This window comes from Sarcophilus harrisii, chromosome 4 (genome assembly GCF_902635505.1).
Source record: "Sarcophilus harrisii chromosome 4, mSarHar1.11, whole genome shotgun sequence".
NCBI lineage: Eukaryota > Metazoa > Chordata > Mammalia > Dasyuromorphia > Dasyuridae > Sarcophilus > Sarcophilus harrisii.
This window is the reverse complement of record NC_045429.1, coordinates 310,613,528-310,629,593: the sequence shown is the minus strand read 5'-3', so window position 1 is coordinate 310,629,593 and position 16,066 is coordinate 310,613,528. Positions and strand designations below refer to the sequence as shown.

The 16,066-nt window shown below is 32.6% G+C and overlaps 1 protein-coding gene across 12 annotated transcripts in view; it reads right to left on the bottom strand.

The window, feature by feature from the left end:
• Nucleotides 1-16,066, bottom strand: part of CEP112 (centrosomal protein 112) — a 605,978-nt gene that overhangs the window by 70,675 nt on the left and 519,237 nt on the right. For all 12 annotated transcript variants that reach the window (XR_004233797.1, XM_031965673.1, XM_031965672.1 and 9 more), the window contains one exon: nt 9,394-9,483. Coding sequence is in view for 11 of the 12 variants with exons in the window: in XM_031965673.1 (XP_031821533.1) it covers nt 9,394-9,483 (90 nt within the window). In the remaining variant the exon portion in view is untranslated. The remainder of the gene's footprint in view (nt 1-9,393; nt 9,484-16,066) is intronic.

The window sequence follows — 16,066 nt, the reverse complement described above, 5'->3', positions numbered from 1 at the left end:
TCTTCTTTCAGTTTTATTTTGTTTCTTGATATCTCATGAAGACATTTGTTCCCACTTGCCCAATTCTAATTTTTAGGGAATAATTTTCTTCATTAAGATTTTTGTACCTTTTTTTCCATTTGGCCAATTCTATTCCTTGAGTTCCTTCATTTAGTGAATTTTTGTATATCTTTTCCCAAGCTGCTGACTTTCTTTTCATAATTTAATTTATTCTGTTTTAAAGGTATTATTCTCCTCAGTAACTTTTTCCACTTCTTTACCATTTGATTAATTCTGCATCTTAAGGTATTGTTTTCATTAGTAATTTCTCTTTTACCAAGCTGTTGATTCGCCTTCCATGATTTTCTTATATCATTCTCATTTCTTTTGCAATTTTTCATTAAACCTCTTTTATTTGATTTTTAAAAATCTTTATTGAACATTTTCCAAGAATTCAGTTGTTTGTATACGGTGTACATTTTTCTTTGAGGCTTTGCTTGTAGCTATTTTGACACCATTGTCATCTTGGTTTGTTTCTTGATTTTCCCTGTCACTATAGTAACTTTTTATGGTCAGGTTTTTTTTGTTTTGTTTTGTTATTTACTCATTTCCCAGCATATTTCTTGGATTTTAACTTTATGTTAAAGTTTGGCTTTGTTCTCAATATGGAGGCTTTAGGTCTTTCCTGCAACTCTTTCCAGAGTAAGGTCTGAGGATCTGTAGGCTTTTGGTGCCTTCATTATCTAAGGAGAGCTGTGGTCACTGCTTTGCTAGCCTATTCCCTCTTTTCCCAGGTAGTCATCTTGCTCTCCGTAGCCACTTGCTAACACTCTTCCTGGATCTAGCACTGTGATTAAGGATCTGGCTCTATTGTAGCCACAGTTACTTGTAACTGTACTCAGTTGAACTTGCTACTTGTAATTGAGATCCAAAGTGAGAAATGTTAAGCATTCTTCTTCATCCTGGAAGCATGACTTGAGCTCCTGTTCTCCTAAGGTATCAAGTGCTATCACTTTTTTTGATTCTGAGCCTGCATCCCAGAACTGTGTATGGGCAATGCAACAGAATTCTGAATCCAACACCATTAAAAGTCTCCTATAATCTCCTTCCAAACATCTGACTCTCCATCCCCTTCCCTGGAGAGCTAATGAAGATGCTGCTGCCACTGCCACTGCAGCTGCCTCCAAGATACATCCCATGCTGCCAGAACTGGGGTATTAGGCACATCATTACCCTGGTAATAAAGATCTTTCCTGCCAACCTCTTAAGTTGTTTTGGGCAGGAAAATTGTTTCACTTGATCTTTTGTGGTGATACTTTATAGTTCAATTTGAGGTATTATTTTAGAATTCTTTGAAGAAGAATTTGGGAGAGTTTAGGTGAATGCTTCTTTACTTCACCATCTTGGCTCTGCGTCCTCTTCTTTTTCTTCTTGTCTTTGAAAATACTTTTTTTTTTGGTATGGCTTAGCTCGCTAGAAGTAGAAAGAATATTTGGAAAATGGTGATATAAAAGTTACTAATTAAAAAAAATTGAAGGTAGAGAAACCATCAAGGGAGAATTTTATTCTGGATCTCATTTTTACTAACAAGAAGAAATTTATTGCTGATATAGAAAGAATGTTGGAGTAGATAGCAAGTGACCATTCTATCTTCAAGTCTTGCATAGGCTGACACACTCTAGATTTTGGAAAAACTGATTTCAAAAGACTTAGAGAAAGATTAAATAGACTCCAATAGAATAAAGAGTTTCAGGAGAAGTCAGTTTGGAAAATATGGCAGATATATAAGAATTCTGAACTCAAAGGGAAAAAATTTCAATGGAAGAATACCAAGATCTTTCTGAAGAAACCAATGGAAACACACAGGGAACTCACTAAGCAAATTAGATTTAAGGAAATAATTTTCAGAAGATGGAATGAAGCTTGAATAATTCTACAATAAGCTGGTAAGGAAAGCTAAGCACAATTTTAAAAAGTCTCCTTTTTTAAAAAAAAATTATGCTAAAGGAAAAAGGAAAATTAAAAACAAAATAGATTAATATCTTAGTTTGGGGCAAAATGGGATAATGATAACTTACAAGAAAGATGGTAGAGCAGTGCCTTTATTTTTACTACAACGGAAAACGACATAACAAAATTAATAAGTGAGATTTGATACTCAAGATACTCAATAGTATCTATTGGGTGAATTTATGTTACCTGGGTTGGATGATTTATATAACCTCTGAACTAACTGGCAGATATGATTGGTGAGCTACTGTCAATGATATTTGAAATACCATGGAAAATGGACGAGGTGCTGCAAAACTGGAGAACAAATATCTCAATTTTTTAAAAATGGAAAAGAATAGAATTTACAAAGCATAGACAGGACAGCTTAACTTTGATTCTTGGGAAAAATCTAAAATGGATCACTAGGTTGAACACCTAGAAATAGAAGCAATGAGCTTTTACTGAGAACAGTTTATGCCAGACTAAACATTTTTCTCGCTTTAAAAAGATAAGATTAACTCATAGATGACAGAAATGTTATTGATAAATATTGCTAGATTTTAGCCAGTCTTTTGATAAAATATCTGATACTATTCTTAGGGGGGGAAATGGAGAAATGTGGATTAAAAGATAATACATTAAGATACAGAACTGTTTAGATGACTAGATTCAGAGTAATTGTTAAATGTCACCATGACAGGTGGTTTCCAGTATAGTATCTCAGGCACTTGTGCTTGGCCCTGTGCTATTTAACATTTTTATCAATAATAGGATGCTCATCAAATTTATAGAACACACAAAATTTACAAATTACATTAGCTATCAGGTGTGAAGGTTTTCTGGAGGCAGCCTTAGTCTCAGTTGAAATAAATTACTCCAAAATGCAGCCAGCTGGTAAAAATGCAAACATTTATTTCTCCTTCCAAATTAGCCCAGTTAGTTCAGAGACCTATCTCTCTGCTTGAGCTCTTGCAGCTTTGTCCTTGGCTTCTGCCTCTGCTTTCTTCAGCCTCCAGCCAGCACCAAGGTAGAAGATACCATGAATCTCTCTTGCCTCAAAGATAGGGCTTGTAGGCTTTCTTCTAGAGTGTCCTGTCTCCGACCCCTGTGGATGTTCCAGAGAAATTCTTCTTAGCTCTAAGAGTTTCCTCCATATATGTCATCTCCCAAAGGTTAACTCCTCCTTCTCAAGGCAGGGATTATGGGTTATCTCCCAGAGTGCTCTCTGGTACTAAGAACTTCAAGGGAGGTGTGAATTCAGACTAAACCAGCCCTGAATTCTCCCAGACGTGTGAACTCCATTGAGTACTTAGATAACTTATGAGCTCTCTAGAGGTGTGAACACAAGCATTGTTCTATCAGTTCTACTTAGTACCTTGTTTCAAGTTCTGGCCCAAAATATCTCTTTCTAAGATCAAATCAACTCCAATGGCTTAACACTTTGTAAAGATTCCAACAATCAGGGTTAGGTAACAAATGGATGACAGAATTAGGCCTCAAAAGGATGATTACAGGCCAGGGTACTTGTTTTGTGTATGTTTTCTTTTTCTATGTTATAAGTTCCTTGAAAGAAGAAACCAAGTCTTATTTACTATTGTACCCTCACAGCACTTGGTAATTGCTTGATAAATTTCTGCTGACTGAAAACATTCTCTACTAAATTCCTACTCACTCCACAGTGGAATCAAGATTCCTAGATTCTCAAAGGCTTGTGCAAATGGAGTATGCATTTTGGTAGGCCTTACAAATCTGGAAAAAGCTTTTGGTATAGGCCTAGTGACTGCCACCAAAACGCTAATTTAATTAATTTTGGGGAGGCTCATACAAAGATGGTAGATGGATGATTTTTTTCTTTTCTTCTCTAATCTCTTTCTAATCTTTCCCATTGTTCTTTCTTTTGCTACAGAAACTCATGAGTCTAAGTAGAGGAATTTTGATCTGTGTTGATGAAAGGTCACAAATTTTTGAAGCCCTAAATAAAGGTCAAATATGCAGACATGAATGAATAAATGGAAGGATAAATCATGTGACAAATAACTTTCTAGAAAAACAGTATATTTCTGCAATAGATTTTCTTTCAAAAATCTATAGGGAAAACTGATTAACCGCAGCAATTCCAAGAAACATGTTTGATGGCTAAGAAATTTGAACAGACATAGGGGGGTTTGATATTAGGTTAGAGCTTGTATTTTAGTGTGTTGTCTTAGTAGAGTAGAAAAACTTACATTTCTGTTGTACTTGGTAAACTCAAAATGTTATATATAAGCAGGCTTTCTTACCCCACAAAAAAGTATAACATTCTACTTTTACAATTTTCATTTCCATGATATATAATCATTCTTTCTTCTTTTTTCCAAAAGATATAAGGAAAGATGATTTATCAAGGACTAATATATCCTTCAAACTCATTATGAATAAATGAAAACAACCTGCAGTCATTGAAGTGGGTTTTGTAGTTTAGTTCTATGTAAAATTTAATTTGTAGCTGAACACAACAGTTGCATTCAATGAATTACATGAATTTATTAAATAATATTGTGTGCATATTCATCTAGTTTTACCTGTACTGGGTACATAGAAAGAGAATTATTTTAGTTGCTTTGCCATTTATGATGGACAGCTGTTTTATGAAATATGGGGTGACAATTTTTGGTTCCTTTTCTGCAAAGTTAATAGATATTGTCTAATTTTTTTAAAAAAATTGCATTGTTTTGATTAATTTCATACTTAATAAGTCAACCTTTTATAATTATGTAATTGCAAATAATACTTTCACCTTAACTATCTAATATGATTTAAATTTTGCAAAAGACTTAAAATATTGCATCACATAGTGCCTAAGTTATGCCTAAGGAGTACATTTACTGATATCAATCAATCTTGGATATGATGGAGTGATAATGATATCCAATTAAGACAAGAAAAATACTGAACACAAAGAATACCACCCAACAAGATCTGAGGAGAACCAGATTTTTGCTTTTAATTAAAAACATAGCAGTTTTAAAATGCCTTATTCATTTTCATTATAAAATCAAAATACAGGATTTTTTTTTCTTTAATGGAAAGCAGAAACATTTAAAGTGTTTTAAAGAATATACACATTAAAAAAAAGAATTTTTTAAAGCCCAGAAAACTGCCCCTTTGTAATTTTGTCAAATCCAATTCTAATTTTTTATACAATACAATTTTGAAACAATATTTGTTTGTTAAAGAGAGGGAAAAATTTCCTGGCAACTATTTAGTACAAATCTCAGTTGCCTGATTGGCTAATTCTCCATGCCTAGAATGCCATCACATCTCTCAGGAAATCCTAACCATCTTTTAAAATCAAACAAAAATGCTACTTTCTTTCTCAAGACTCTGATATTTTCTCAAGTAGTTTTCAAGACCTATCTTGACTCTAGCTCCCACAGAGTATTTTGTTTCTTTCTCTTTAATGAACTGATTATGAATTGTTTTATATTATAATTATCTGTGTATGTGTCAACTTCCCAATTAGTCTGTAAGTTCTACAAATGCAAAGACATTAATGTTTGTATGCTGTAGTTTGGATGAAATTGTTTCCCTGTAGTTTAATATGGTTGATGGCATTAAGAGATGAAGTTGATTTCAAGGAAGTTGGGAAGGTGTGCCTAGCCTCAAACTAAAAGGAAATAGCAAAGTAAACTGTGAACTCTGTGGAACCCAGATCCTTATTATTATGTCTTGAAGACTCACAGTTTATGGAATCAAAGTTGGAAGGGATCAGCAGTTTCCCAGTCTATGTGTACATGAAAAAAACCTCCTAATACATATAATAATCCAATCTTCTCTCAAAGATCTCAAATGAGGAAGAATGATTTCTGGGAGCAGCCCACTATATTTCTGGATAGCTTTGTTTATTAAAAAGCTTTTTCTTCCAGCAAGCCTACAACAGCCTCTTTGCAACTTGCACACACTGTTTCTAGTTCTGTCTTTTCTGTACATTGGTTTACCACATCCTTGAATTTACTTAATATATGTTACTTACCCCACCTCTAATACTGACCATCCCTTCTATCTCACTTCTTTTCCTGCACAATAAATATCTTTAGTTCTGACAGTGGATCCTTACATGACCTAAATTGGACTATCTTATAAAAATGATATTTTATCTTTGTATATCTGGGATATATTTTGCCTTCAGACACTTTGCCATTTAAAAGGGAGTTAAGATATACAGTAAAATAATCATGACACAATTTGGAATATAGTACATACAAAAAAGCAAACAGAATATCAAGAGGAATTTGAAGAAAGAAGGATCACTTCTGTGAAGAAAGGGCCTCATGGAGTAGGTGGTACATTGTTGGAATCCTACTGTCAACTCAACTTGAAACAAGGTGAAAAGTCAATAAAAAACTCAAGGTGTTAACTCAATATAATTGCTACAATGCTTATTGGTTCACACCTTAGAGAGAATCCTTACAAGGTGATAAGTTGCTAATACTGATAGACAATAATGCTTGTGTTCACACCTTTAGAGAGCTCATAAGTATTTAAGTACTCAATGGAGTTCACACATTTGTGAAATTTCATGTTTAGTATGAGATATCCGAATTCACACCTCCCTTAAGCCCTGCCTCCAGAAGGAGGAGTTAACCTTTGGGAGATCATATATATACAGGAAGCTCTTAGAACTTGGGAGAGTTTTCTTGGGAACATTGACTGGGGTCAGAGAGGAGTACTCTGGGAGGAAGCCCACAAGCCCTATCTTTGAGGCAAGAGATTCATTGCATCTTCCAACTTGGTGCTGGCTGGAGGCTGAAGAAAGCAGAGGCAGAAGCCAAGGACAAAGCCACAAGAGCTCTTGGAACCAAGCAGAGAGATAACTGGGCTATATTGAAGGACACAATAAAAGATCTGAACTTCTATCATCTGGCTGTGTTTTGGAAAAAGAAACACCAACAGTACATGAGTTGAGTCTTAAAGAAGGGACAGAATTTCATCATGTGAAATAGGGAAAGGATTCATTTGAGGCACAGTAATTATGAACAAAAGTATACAGGAAAAGCATAGAAAAAGTTAGCCACCAGTGCTTTGATCTGGTTAGAATATAGTCTGAAAGGTAAAAGTATAAAGTAAGGCTGGAAAGTATGTTCAAGCCTAATTGTGTAAGACTGAATTTATCTTTTATCCTTCACCAAGAAAACTAACTGGGCTATTTTGGAGGAAGAAATAAAGATCTGAACTTTTATCACCTGGCTGCATTTTGGAGTAATTATTACTTTTAACTGAAACGAAGGCTGCTCCCAGAAAACCTCCCCAAGAAAACTGCTCCCAGAGAGAACCATTATATATTAAAGAAGAAAAACACCACAATTACTGAAATGAAAAGAAGGCTGCTCCCAGAGATCCCAAGAAAACGGAACCAGAGAACATTACATGAAACCTCAAAGAAATCAATTCTTTGTGATTATTTCATTATCTTAGGCTTCTTAAACTTTTGCAACTTTCAACTCCTTTTTGCCAGAAAATTTTTTAGAGAACCCCAATATAGATATATAAAATAGGTACGCAAATAAAACATTTACTGATAATATATCATAATTACATGACCCCCCCCACAATCAGTTTTATAACCCCATTATAGGGTTACAATCTACAGTTTAAGAAACTTTGATCCAAGGCTCCAAATTTTTATGCTCAATTCTACTTGATAGTCAGTACCATTATATTGAGGGTTCCAAGAGTCTAGAAAGAATAGCACTGCTTTTTCACAATTATTTTTTACTCGGACAAAGTAAGCTAAGGAATGTCAGAAAATAAGAGTCATATTGACCTTATGTATCGCACACAATCTCCTTAAGTACTTCTGAGAAATACACAAAAGCATAAATACTAAATAAATGGGGATAGGGACTTGGACTTCTGGTTTCACTAATATAGGGAATCCCTAATGAGAAAACTCCTTCTAACAATACAACTTGTAACTGTGGCACTGTGCATTTGGTTTCATTTGTATAAGGAAACTCCTAACAGTGTAGATTAGCAACTTGTCTGCTGAAGCAACTTGGAAAGTTGCTTGGAGTACTGAGAAATTAAAGGATTTGCCCATAGGTTATATAGACAAGAGTACTGGGGCCAGAACTAGAAACTTGAGGTTGGTTCTTTAACTACCATACTATGTTTTCTTTTTAGTGTCATTATAAAAATTATCAAAAAACCCTCAACTTTGAAAATAAAAATATTATTGATTGAAATATTTAAAATTAAAAGTCTATTAAAAACTATTTTATATCAGATGTTTCCCCTATTTCACTTTTTATTCTCCACACTAAAAATACTATTTTTTAAACTCCATAATCAAATTGAAGAAGTATAAAATAAAATCAGTTTGATTATAAATCATTTTAAACAAAAATAGGAGGATTTGAGATATTCTAGGACCTTAAGCACTATAAGAAACCAAAAAGTATACTTTCTTTTTACATGGAACCAAAAGTAAATTAGAATTCTGCACCAAAAAAATTGTTTCAGGTAAGTCTTGAATAACATAGATTTCAGTAACAATGCTAATAAACTCTGCTTGGTTAAACTCTCTAGGCACTTTCATTTGCAGATTCTTCCTTCAGAAGTTAAATAGGTCATCTTTTTGGTTTTCTTGTTATTTTTTTATTCTTCTCTACCCATTCAAGGGTATAAGATGTTATTGTTACTCTGGTTAGAGCTCTCCAGTGAAATCTTCAAATATTTTATTATGTCATGGAGGTAACTTTGGATTTCCCAAAATTTTGCATATACACTTTGGCAGGTCCTCATAAGTTGGAGTGGCTATTAGTATAAAACAAATGATAAAATGTTTTTCGACTAGTTTAGTTAAATGTATTAGTTAATATTAGTTTGGTCATAGTAAAAATGCCTGTGGTTCCATATACTTCTTTTGTACAGCTGAGGTGTTAGTGGCAGAGTAGCAAAAAAAAAAAAAAATTGGACAGACCCTACTAAACATTAATAGATATTGTTAGTAATCCCAGATCTTATGATTAATTCATGCTCATGAAGGAATGTAATCACACACAGATAGACAACTGAAATAGTGTTAACTCTAAGGCGCTGAAAAGAATATAAGAAATATCCAATTTGTTGAGTATATCTCCATGGAGGAATTAGTGGAAAACTAGAAGACACTTGACTCTTGGTTTCGGAATTGCTCTAGTTTTCCTCTATATCTTTCTGCTTCCAACCTGGCTCAGTTATAACTGCTCTGGACTAATCTTTAAACTTTGTTAGCCTAGTTCCATGTCAGGTTCTTTGAGGCAGCAGACTTGAAAACACAGATTTATCATTAGCTGCACAAATAACTTGGATCTCTTTCTTTAAAAAAGTATATCTTAAAAGTAAGGTAAAAACATATAATATAGCATAGTAAAGAGAAAAGACTAAAAGAAGAGAGGGTACCTGTTCCTGGGATTCCATCTCCCGGTGCTGTAGCTTTTTCTCGGTAGAACGTATCTGAATGCTTCGGCTTTCCAGCTCATCTTGTAAAGCCTAAAATAAAGTGAATCAAAAACATGTTAAACTAGAGAAAGAGTTTGCAAGTAACTTGATAATAAAAACTATAGCTCTATTGTTTCCTGTCTTTATTATTTCTTAAAAGTTCAATTTAATGAAAATGACAAGCTTTTGTGTAGCTTTCTCCTACTGTAAGGAAATGTAATATAAAGATATGTGAAACAGTTAAATTAGGGCTGACAATTAGTTTTGCAAAAGGGTTATTTACTTATATATGGATTTATCACTGACTTCCTTTAAACAGTCAGTCCCCATAACACATTTAAAATAGAAAATTATTTATAAAAACTGAACCTACCCAAAATGTTCTGTCAATTCAGCTAAACAGTAACATTAAATATCTGTCATTTATTCAGTCCAAGAACTCTTTTATTATAGAAGGAAGCAGAAGTGTATTCATTTTATATAAAAGGCAACTACGTAGTTCAAGGAACAGAGAATTGGACTTGGAGTCAATAATACATGAGTTCAGATCTGGCCTTGGGACATTAACTAACTGTGGGACTTTCAGCAAATCATATGATTTTTCTATGCCCGTTTCCTCACCTAAAATGAGGATAATAATAACACCTACCTTCTAGGGTTGTTATGAGGATAGTATTTCTAAAGTGAAGGATTTAAAGTGCTTTGTGAATGCTAGCTATTGTTACTATGATAATTATTATTATTTATTTATTGTGATAAAATTACAACAAAACTATTTACTATGTAAACATTATATGTGTTCCTCCTTTGTAGTGTTATGTGTATAGTCACTTCTATGAAGTCCCTTTCCTCTGTAATGAGAGGAAAAAAGAGTGCTAAGCATTAATGAGTTCTTAGATTGTTAATACATACTAATTTAATTACTAGTATGTGAAATCTTTGTGCAGTGGAAATAGAAGACTAGAGTTCAATTCCTGGTTCTGTCACTTGCTACTTGTGTGACCTAAAGCAAGATCCTTAACTTCTTTGGGTTTCAGTTTCCTCAATGAAAAGTTAAGCTAGATGATTTCTAGTTCTAAACTGATGATACTATGACCTTAAAAAAGCAGCTAAGAAACAATGGAGATGACATGGAAGTTGAGAAATAATTAAGAAGTACACGTTAATATATGATATTTATGATAGGTGGCAATGAATTTGCAATAATTTAAAAATTAAAATAAAAATATAAAGCTTGCATTTTTCTATAACTCTAGGGAAGCACAGATAAGGAGAAGATTGATTAAATGAAGAGAAGAATTTGCATATTTTGAAATGACAAAAAAGAAAAGTAAATAATTTCAAAAGATTCAGGTCCACTTAAATATATTTTCAAAAAACAATTAGAGTGTGAAGTCATACCAAAATATTCATCCAAAGTAGACTTTGATAACCAAAAAAGAATTTGAAATTCCTTTAATTCCTAATTTCTCTTTAAGCTTATCAATCTTCTAACAGTTAGTGCAATGCTGGTTTACCATATTTTCAGTCAGTTAACATTATCTAATTTGATAAAATTTCCTTATCCAGCATAGAACAATTACAAACATCTGTTGTAGAAAAACAACAAATCAGAGAGATTAAAAGATTGAAAAGAATGTTCATGTTTAATAACAATCACTCAAAAAATTTATTTCAGTTGTCAAGATCACCATTTGCGTTTTATGTTTGTGAAATGCAAATTGTAACCCAGTGGATCGCTGTACATATATACAAGGGATGGATTTTATATGTATTTAGTACTTTTCTTATGATTGTCTTATGATTCATTTTATGACATAGTTTTGCAGACATACATTATGTTTTCTGCTAGATTGTAAACTCCATAAGGCCAGAGATCTTGTTTTATTTATTCTTATATCACCAAAATGCTATAAAAATAATAAATGTTATATTGAATTGAGTTATGGATTAAATATATGGTTTATAAGCAAAAAAGAATTCTGATTTCGTCTTATCAAATGAAAAAATTGGAAGATGAAATAATTTTCATTATCAATCAATTTGGTTAGTCATAATTACTCTTTGACAGTGAACTCTCTACCATTCAAAAGGAATGACATGGTAATTATATTAACATGGAATTCTAGAATGCCATTTGGTTTCCATAAATATTTCATTGTATATGTGGCCCAAAATGTAATTGAAGTGCCAGGGTACAATTATTGTCTACATAGGAAGTCATATCTAACACAAATCTGAACTTCCTAAAACCCCTAACCATTTTTTAAAGTGCCTCAAATACACCATACTTAAGGAAGATAAATATTTTGCTTTTTTTAAATCAATAAAAAACAGAAACAGAAACATTGTCATGTGCACAACAGAATAGGAGAGGATTCAAAATATTTAACAATAAATTTCTATTTCAAGAAAATATATATAATAATAGAAGGCATTATGTTCATGACTGTCCAATCTTTGCTTCCTTATACATTTTCTTTTGTATTCTGCTGTGCACTTTTCACTTTATTCTTTTTTTCCCCTTTTCTTTCCTCCTTTCTACCTCCCCCAAGTAGGCTATAGTTAAAATGGATTTATTTATGTATGTGTGTATGTGTGTGTGTGTGTGTATATGTGTGTATGTATACATACATACACACATATACACACACACATATATATATAAGGTTATATTTTGCTTGTTTGTCTTCTGTTTCTCTGAAGATGAATATTATCCTTCTTAGGTTCAAGTCTTTCCATATTTTTCTAAATCTATCAACTCATTATTTACTATGCCATTGCAATATTAAACCTTATACTATCTATTTGTTTTGAATAGTCTAAAACAATGTTAATATGAATGCTAATGTAATTTTCCTATTTTTCTCTTATGACTGAATTTTTTTTTACTTTTAACTTTGATTAAGATTAATGATTACTACTCCTGTTTTTTTCCCTAATAAATTATATCCTGATCATTATTATTGTATTTGTGGGTATCTCTTGTTTTGTATCCCTGCTGACTCTTCTACTTTATCTGATAGTTTGCTTTGCTATTACTTAACATTGCCCCTCCCCAGGATCCCTTCCTTATACTCTCTCCTCACCTTTTCCCTTCCTCTTTATCCTATTCCCATTAATCTACATATCTTTCTATATGCCCTTATTCTATTCCCTCTCCCTCTTATTTCTTTATAATTTTTTGAAGAATTTTGTACCCTTCTAGATATGTACGTATTGTTCCCTCTTTAATCCATTTCTGATTTCAACACTACCAGCCCTCTTTCCTCATTTAGTTCCTTGGTGTCAGTTCTTATACTTCATTCACATAATATAATTATTTGTTTTTACAATATGAGTATAAACCAATCATTATATCACTAGGAAACCACTATTTGTTGTAAGATTAAATCAATCATACTGAACTTGGAGAACTATTAAGCACCATGCTAAACTAGATAACCATTGTCTCATCGATTCCACTTAGTACCTTGTAAGAATCCTTGTTTCAAGTTCAAAGTTCTGGTACATAACACTTATCCAAAGAGGACCACAGTTCAGCCCCAGCTCCTATTTGTTTTTAACCAATTCTATGTTTGACTTGAAGCATAGTTTTGTCTTGTTTGGTGGTGGTGGTAGGAAATCTGGAGAGTTTGGAATTTTCTGACCTACTCCACCATCTTCACCATCTTCCCAGAATCCTCAAGAATATTTTGATAGTTTGGAATAATGAAACTGATCTTAGATTTAGAATAATGAGTTCAATTTTGGGATCTACCTTTTATTAGATCTTGGGAAGTCACCTAATTTGTTTGGGTAATCAATGTTTTGGGTAATCAATGTTTTCATCGGTAAAATGAGGAATTATTCTTGAACTAGTTGCTTTAACAGGTTCACATTAAGTGAACTTTAAAGTATTTTAAACTTTAAAGCATTATGTATGAATTAAGGTAAGACAATATTTACACCATTTTTGAATTTTGAAACAAACAAGAATCTTAGAATTAGAAGAGCGACCTTAAAACTGAATTCATTCAGTTCTTAATAGTGAGTACCAGGACTGCCATGAAGGGAGGTGGGGAAGGGAAAAACATTTAATAAGCTCCTACTAACTTTTGTTTTTTGTCCTAAGATTTTACAAATATTTCATTTGAACCTCACAACAGGTGGGTACTACTATTATATCCATTTCACAGTTGAGGAAACTGAAGCTGTCAGAAGTTAAGTTAAATACCTGGATTCACACAATATTTAAGGATAGCTATGAATTCAACTTTTTCTGACTTCAGGTCCAGCACTCTATCCACTGTACCACTTAATTGTCTCTATGGAGTGCCTCCCCTTAGGTTAAACTGCTGGATGGTTCAATGGATAGAGCCTGAGCCTAGAGACAGGAAGTATTCAAATCCAGTCTCAGATTCTAACTAGCTATGTGATTCTGGTTAAGTCACTTAATCTCTTTGTCTTACTCCACTGGAGAAGGAAATGGCAAAAACTTCTATTATCTTTGGGTACACAAAGAAGCATTTTTCCAGTCTGCAAGAAGAAAAATTATGGGTATTTAGGGAATTTTCTAGCCAACATCAGAGTATGTGTGTAAATTAAAGCAAATTCTGAACAATTAAATTGCTCAGAGTACGAAATCAATGTCTTCTCTTAGTATGCTTTTAATTTGAATCACCACTGAAAAGACAATATTTTCCTTCTCCCAATTAAACTGGCTTTTAAATCTTGCATACTAGCTTTCTTGTTGAAAGTCTACATTACACATGATTTTAAAGAGTGCTTTATGTTGGTCTATGAACAATGACATGAAATATTTTGCTTTCCAGGGCAAATATTCTAAATTTTCCCAGGCATATAAAAATGTAAATAAGATACTAAGATTTATTTCACCAAAGAAGACATATTACAATTTTAAAAAAAAGAGGCATTACACACTATGCCATGGCAATTATTAATCCAAATTAAAGTGGAAATATTTTTATTGTTAAATGAACACTTGAAGGCAAAACACATTGTCTTAGTAATGTGTCTGAAACCCAATGCCTTTAAAAGTACTAATTGCTTCCATGTTGGTACAGAAAAAAAATTAACACCATATTTAATAATGCTATCATTGATCATCTAACTTCAAGCAAGCAGTTTGTAGACAAATTAGTAAGATATTAAAGTTTAGTTTCATTCAAAATAGAAACTTCAAGAACATAGCTCTGAATCAACTAATTGCAAACAAACTCTATTGTTACCAAATAACAAAAAGTTCCATTCAAAATAACTTACATTGTGTTTTTCCCCTATTAAAGGGAAAGCTTTTAGTTAGGCATTAATAAATATTAGTTGAATGAATGAATTAAGAATGAATTCAAATAATGATGAAAGTATTTTTTTTTGGTATATAATGATCATTCGTTCATTTAATCATGTTCACATACAGCAAACATTTATTAAGTCCCCTAATATGTACTTAGATGATGATAAAAATATAGAAACAAACCTATATTTAAAAAGTTTATATTTATATTCTACAGAACAGGTTTCTGAATTTGAAAATTTCCCATTTCTATTAATAATACACATCCCTTTGTATAAGCAGAATATGTTACTCTTCCAGAAAAAAAATCAGCACATAAGCTTTGAGTTATTTTCATATGCTGGTGATGGTTATCTGCTAAGTGATTTGTAGTCTTTTTTCCAGTAATGATGACTGGAAGAGGGACAGGTGTTATATTAAATCAATCCACATTTATTAAGCACTTACTATATGCCAGGTACTGCACTAAAGACTGACGAAACAAAGACAAAAGATGGACAATGTTCTCAAGGAGCTCACAGTTTAGTGGAGGCAACAACATGCAAAGAATTATGTGCTAACAAGCAAAAGAGAGGATAAGCTGGAAATAATTCACAAAGGGAAGGCATTATCATTAAGGGAGAAATGGGAAAGATTTCCTACATAAGTAGGATTTTAGTTGAGACTTGAAGGAAACCAGAAAAGTCAGGAATTGGATGTAAGAGAATAGAGAATTCCAGGCCTGGGGAACAGACAGTGATTAGAATTGGGTTTTGGTCATGAAACAAAAAGAAGCAATCTTTGGATCTCAATCAATGGTAGAGTTAAATTTGACATAACTCAGCATTAAAAAGAGGGAATTGTAGCATTTATAGTAAAGATGCGGTTAAGTTATATTTTAAATTTTAATACGACAAACAAAAACAGTACTTCATTCAGAACAAGGAATACAGTACATAAATCAAAATATGGGCACAATTTAAAAGTTTCTTTCCACTATATTTAGGTTACAAAGTGAAGAAAGTATGGGAACAAGTTTTTGCACTAATGTGATTGATTTGTTAAAAAATACTAATAATTTGAAATTTGTTATAGTTAAAATCTACCTCCTTCTTTGACATTTTGCACAGTAAATAAAAGTAAGACCCAGTCAGTCTCTACAATTTAGGTAAAGAATGACTATTTATAAAGAAAAAATTGTGGTCACTCCAAAACCAAGTAATTGGAGATTCAAGTAGTATTGCCTTATTTCAACATAATAAACAGAGTCAATGACATTTCTAATACAATTTAGTTTCAAATTTTGAATGTTTTCCTGTTTAAGATTTTTAAAGAAAGGACTAATTAAAAGCTAAAATA